The sequence below is a fragment of the Clinocottus analis genome, unplaced genomic scaffold (assembly GCF_023055335.1).
Source record: "Clinocottus analis isolate CAN_PGR_092001 unplaced genomic scaffold, fCliAna1.0.p SCAF_15, whole genome shotgun sequence".
In the NCBI taxonomy this organism is placed as follows: domain Eukaryota; kingdom Metazoa; phylum Chordata; class Actinopteri; order Perciformes; family Cottidae; genus Clinocottus; species Clinocottus analis.
In genome coordinates this window covers 14,085,947-14,092,079 of record NW_027175876.1, presented here as the reverse complement: position 1 = coordinate 14,092,079, position 6,133 = coordinate 14,085,947, and the positions used below count along the sequence as shown (strand labels likewise).

The 6,133-nt window shown below is 43.7% G+C and overlaps 1 protein-coding gene across 2 annotated transcripts; it reads left to right on the top strand.

Annotated features, from left to right (window-relative positions):
• The first annotated feature begins 4,186 nt into the window (after positions 1–4,186).
• Positions 4,187–4,794, top strand: LOC137785498 (gamma-crystallin M2-like). Of its 2 annotated transcripts, XM_068576786.1 has the most exons (2): positions 4,187–4,200; positions 4,236–4,794. In XM_068576786.1, exon 2 carries the CDS (start codon positions 4,246–4,248, stop codon positions 4,792–4,794), a length of 549 nt encoding a protein of 182 aa, XP_068432887.1. In that variant the 5' UTR covers positions 4,187–4,200; positions 4,236–4,245. The 2 variants fall into 2 exon arrangements, with proteins under 2 accessions (XP_068432887.1, XP_068432886.1); XM_068576785.1 differs by lacking the exon at positions 4,187–4,200 and having other exon boundaries at positions 4,231–4,794.
• Positions 4,795–6,133: the final 1,339 nt, after the last annotated feature.

Here is a 6,133-nt window from a genome sequence, read left to right as displayed (position 1 = left end):
TATATCACATGACCTCTGTGTTCGGTGAAGTACATAAGTAAGCTTCTCCAACTTCTATTTGATAAATTACAGGCATGGCAGATTTGCACAGGATTAAGTTCACAGACGACCTCTGCACTTATTACAAATTTTGAGAGGCCCCCAGGATATAACACACCTGTGCAAACAGCGCGTAAGAGGGCAAATAAAGCGCTATCACTTTTTTGAATGCATAAGGCAAAGTGCAACAAAAAAAAAAAATCACCAACAGATCCTTTATTTTTGCGACACATACGCAAAATATTCATCCCCCAAAAAACAAAGAGCCTCAAAAATCCAAGTTTCACATTTTAAATGTGTTTTCTCTTCACTGAAAACGCGTTGGAAACTTTCCCTTTAAGTGAAGCACTTCTGGACAGGCCTTCCCTCCCACTTTAGAGGCAACACGTGGTGACCTGTGACATCATAGTGCAACTCTACCCCTGACCCCCGAGGGGTCAACCTGCATTCACGACACAATGCGACTGTCAACACTCATTCCCCCGGGCCCGATGAGAGGCGTGTCGCATAATCAGCGCAGACGTCACCGAGCGCTCTCATTAGTAACGGCTGGCCGAGCCTCTATGGCCGATCCGGCACTGAGCACATGAGCTGCTGATGCTCCGAGACCTCTGCGGACGCCGCGCCCTACGAGCGCTTAACCTGCTCGGACTCGACTGAGCGTCGCCCCGCTGGCTGGACCTATTTGTTCTGTAGCAGCGAGCTATCTCAATGCACCCTTCACGTCAAAGTCGCAAGACAGAGGAACGTAGTCACACACGTGATGTGAAGAGTTGAACTCCCTTTTCTTTTTAGATTACAATCAGGATTGTAAATTCTCTCTCTGCTAGACTGAACGTCTGAATGTGCAATCCCCATAGACCATTTTGTGCCGACGACAAGATTCTGTCTCGTTAACAAAGTCAAAAAGCACTTGCACGCCTTTTAATGTTTACTCTTGAACTGGAACTTCTTTTAAGCCCACCTCCTTCAACTGATCGTTAAAACTCCTTTCATCACCTCCACACTGACATTTTGACTCCTGAAACAGCTTGGTTGAGCCAAATATGAATTATGCACTCCCATCTTGTAGTTTCTGAGTGATCTGAGAGATCCTTTTCTCAAAACCTTTATCAAGAAATATTAAAGTAGCCCTTGTGTAGCGAAAGGTTGCTTTTCTTAATAATAAAAAAAGATACTCAATACTTCATAAAAGGATAAATTGTACAATAAAAAAGCACCTTGACAATTGTGACAGCCAAACATGAAACTGAAAAGGCAAAGTTGATTCTGAAATGACACAAATGAGCATTCAGAGAAAGTGCTTTCACTGCATCTAAGTTCCTTTCTGATCGTACATCACCCACCCCCACACACACCCACACTTTCCTTTCAAGCCCTATACAACCACGAGGGACACATGCAAAACAAACACGAACACAAGCACTCATTTCTGCTTTCCGCGCGTCACTCAAATGCAGTATTCAAAGTTTGAACAGCTGGGAGATGGAGTTCCTGCTTTTCTGCCGCTCAAAGAGCAGGCCGATCAGGCCGGGCTGGTCTCCAGCTGTGTGCGGCCTAATAAGCAGCAATTACTCCGTATGACAAGTTAACATTAAGTCCCCCTAGTGCTGCCCTCGGCACGCTGAGCCGGACACTTGTTATCAGAGCTCAGTAAATCAGTGAGCCGATCCTGCATCAACAGCCGTGCTGCTCAACTTTGCTTGGCATAAAACACACAAGGCTTTTAGATTCCACATGCCAGCTCGCTCGATTTCCACGATTGCAAATATGTGTCATTGGTGTCAAGTGGTTTTTAAACATTCTTGTTACTATTATGACAATGATGCTGCTCAAAATGTCCTGAGAATGTTTCAGCTGGAAGCTGTAGGATGAGGCGTTCCAACATTCTACTTTGAGGGTTCGCCTCCTGAAGAGTTCGTCGTTCTGTTTAATCCGAGCGTTCGGGAAAAGTCTGTTTCTGACTGTTTTTGACTGTTTTTTTGCTGATGGAATGTCCCTGACAGCAAAAATGGACCGCAAACGATCACTCCAGATAACAGAACTTTTTATCGTGACCACGTTAGCATCTATTTGTACAGTCACAGACATAACATATCACATTTTTTAAATCCAGTAAAATATCATATGATCTTGGTTTTTTGTCCAATGCCGGAATGCAGGAAAAAAACTAATCTAATACTTATTAGCAGCGACACAGGTCAACCTGTGCGTGTGTGCTGGCGAGCGTGTGTGCGGCTAAATGAAGCAATTCCAGGTTCCACGACAGTTTCTTATTCTATGCCTATTTAATCTAATCAGGTTCCAGACTTAAGTACATACTGAAGGTTTTCCATTCCCTGGTTATTCGCTCTTGATGCTAATTCCACCACCGGTCACACACTGAGCCCATAGTTCAGACCTTAGACAGTGATGTTAGCAGTCGAGACACATTCCCCGAAGCACAGGAATTCCTCCGCTGCTCGGTCTCCTCCACACTCTATACTTTCTGTGGACAAACACCGCAGGAGAATATTTTGTGCTGACTTTTGCGGTTTGCTCGACCTGGAGCCGCGGCCGGAGATGCCATAATTCAGTTTAACAACCCTGTTGAGTTTAATGGGGTGTCCACACAGCAAAATGTTTTTGGCAGTGTGATAACATCCACTTGTTATGGTTCAGTCAGCTGATTGCAACACGTATCCCTCGTCCCCCGACATGAAACCGAGCCGCTGAGCATTATGGGCTTCGGGGAGTCTTGATCTTGATCTTGAGTAAAACATTTTTCTTTTCATTTTCTTTTTTCGCTCCAAGTCTTGCATGAACGAGGGGTGTGAACGCTTTCATCTTTGCTGTCGTGGCCGAGGGTGGAAAACATCTGAGCCACAGAGATCGGGAGAAGCAGAGCGGTATGCTGAGCGAAGCAATACTGCAACCAACAAGAAGTGAAAGTCATACAGTCACAGTTTGCATGGAACTGGAGTGTGTTTCAGTCACCCACATCTTTCTAATGAAAGCCTTTTTTTGCATTTGGAGCTGTGTCTCGTGTTGGCTTCTGCACTGGCTGATTGATTTTCAATGCGCACTGAACGTCTCGGCTTGAAATTCTTCATCAACTTTCACGGGGCACCTCTATTATTTTACTCCATTCAATATTATAATTTTCTATAATTTATCATTAATAAACATGATTTTAGACCTCCAATGTGAGAAATGATAAAGACAAAGTACAGGGAGTGTGACAAGAGGAAGTGTGAGACAGTAAGTGAGTGTATTTTGGGCTTCATAATTCCCTCTATAACAATTCAGTTAAGTCACTGACAAATATTAGGCGTGCAACAATCCCTGATATCCTGGTTTCCACCGACTTCCTTCTGTTTTTGTTAAGCTGCCGCATGCCTCCTCTGCTTAGTTAATGAAAACCAAGCGAGCGGTTCAACAAAGGCAGCTTAATCAGGCATGCAGACCTCCATCCTGAATCAAAGAATCAACTAGTAGCGACACTTGTCGTTACCAAGACGCCAGACTCAAACACAAGCTGAATGTTTCATCATCGAGGAAACCTTATTTCACTTTAAAAGACAAAGAAATATTGTGACACTTACATAGTATTCTTTTAATTAACACTGTAACAAATTCATTGGTAATTGTTCTAATTTAGTAAATTCATATAGTTGTCAGTATGAATAATTAAAACATGACTAGCCACTTGATTAATAGATAGCCCAAACACATTTATTTTAGTGACTACACTGAAATAGTGTAGTAAATGATCGTTTATCATTTGAGTTTGTTGGAATGTGGAACAATCGACAATATTAATGGATGATGCGGCACACACTCCTTTAGCTGCTGAACCCGACACAAAGCAAAAATGCCAAAGCTAAGGATAAGTTTTGTGTAGTGTGCTGATACAAGCCTTTGCAGGTGTTACAAAAGGCGTTATTGTTTCGTGCGTTAACCCTTTTGAAAAAAGGTCTGCCGTTGTTCACCTTTTCTTTTGGGGGAGAACAGTTGCAAATGTGAACAACTCTCAGTGCTCCATGGGCTTCTATGGCGTGTTGCTGAGTCAGGCGGTTTTCACAAAGGGGACCTCTGCTTGTCAGGTATAAAAAGGAAGGTTTTCCAACAGGTAGGCAAGCAGTTCAGCTCCAAGTGCAACAGCAGCAGCAGCATCAGCAGCATCGCCTCTACTGACAACATCTGGCAAAGATGACCTCCGGCAACATGATGAACAAAATCACCTTCTACGAGGAGAGGAACTTCCAGGGCCGCTCCTACGAGTGCATGAGTGACTGCTCCGACATGTCCTCCTACATGAGCCACTGCCACTCCTGCAGGGTGGAGCGGGGCTGCTTCATGGTCTATGACCGCAGCAACTTCATGGGGAACCAGTACTTCATGAGGAGGGGCGAGTACGCCGACTACATGAGCATGATGGGCATGAGCGACTCCATCAGGTCCTGCCGCATGATCCCCATGCACAGGGGCTCCTACAGGATGAGGATCTACGAGAGGGACAACTTCGGGGGTCAGATGCACGAGCTGATGGAGGACTGTGACAACATCATGGACCGCCACAGGATGTCCAACTGCATGTCCTGCAACGTGATGGAGGGCCACTGGCTGATGTACGAGCAGCCCAACTACAGAGGAAGGATGATGTACATGAGGCCTGGAGAGTACAGGAACTTCATGGGCGGCATGGGCGGCATGAGCGGCATGGGCAACATGAGGTTCATGAGCATGAGGCGCATCATGGATTCCTACTACTAGATTTGTTTCAAAACTAATTCTAGATAATGAGTATCAAAGCAACTCATGACTAAAGTGTGGGTGATAAAGAAACCTAATAAAGTCTGCTTTGTTACGATAATAATGTTGTCATCAATTCTTTTCTTTGCTCTTCTTACTTTTATGCTTTTAACATTTTCCAAGGTAGCTAGTCAAGCTTCCTACATACTCTACGGTACCCTCGCCGACTGATGGAGGCAAATTCTCATATATTTATCATCAACAAATTGCTTTACTGGTGCTATGGGTCATAAAATCAGGGACTTTAATTTTAAAGTCAGGTGATTCAGTTTGATGAAGTACTGGAACATTTATTTTCATTTGATATCCCACACATCGATTAGATATGACAATATGTATTGTCAGAATATCGATATTCAAATGTGTTCATCATTTATATATTTCTAAATGTATGTCAATTTGTTGAAAAAACTACACCATTTACCTCACTTGGACACCAATTTAAGTTTGGTTCCTTGTACTTCTGTCGTTTGGAAATGGACATCAGCATTGGTACCAGTATTGTGGGACCATACCAAGTCATATTGGTTCATACGATCCGAACACCAACAGTAACAGGTATGTGCTTTAAATTAAAGCAAGTCATTCATGACAAGAAGTGAAGATCATCCCCAATTAGGCCTATATAATCAATTCAACAGATCACGCTGGAAAGCTCCATTAATCCTGATAAAGTCTCTCTGTATGTGGGAAATCAGGCTCCAAAGGTGTGTCTGCTTTCTTTGACCTTGTATGCTCTTTTTCTCCCATTAGCAGGTGGAAAAGCTCTCATCCTTCCATGTCAGTCCTAATTAGAGTAGCTCTGAACAAATAACAGTCATTAGTTTTGGCATCCACATACAGGCAGGCAGCTGGGATATAACAAAAGCCAATGGCTCCTCAGGGGTGTTGTCCAGTTTTTCACAGCAGTACTACAACAATAGCATTAGCAGCTATGACTAAAGGATTTATAACTCTAAAAGCCAAAGTCAATGTCCTAGTAACCGACTGACTGAGTTAACTCAAAAAAAGCCCTGCTAAAAACAGCCTTAGGCTTCGGTTTTATAGAAGAAAAAAAGGTTACCAATAGCTTTGGGAGGCTTCTTGCATCTGGCAGACACCAGCCACCACCACCCTCTAGGCTCTGATGCAACACAGCAGACAGTCGTCCAGACATTGGACAGTGTTGGGCCATGTCTGTCCGACTGTCACTTGCAGTTTTTACAGTGTGGCATTGTACTAGTCAGCCACAATCAGTGGTTGAGTCAGTATGTTGACTAGCACAAAAGGCAGTCATCAACAATGAGCTGTCTGATCGTCT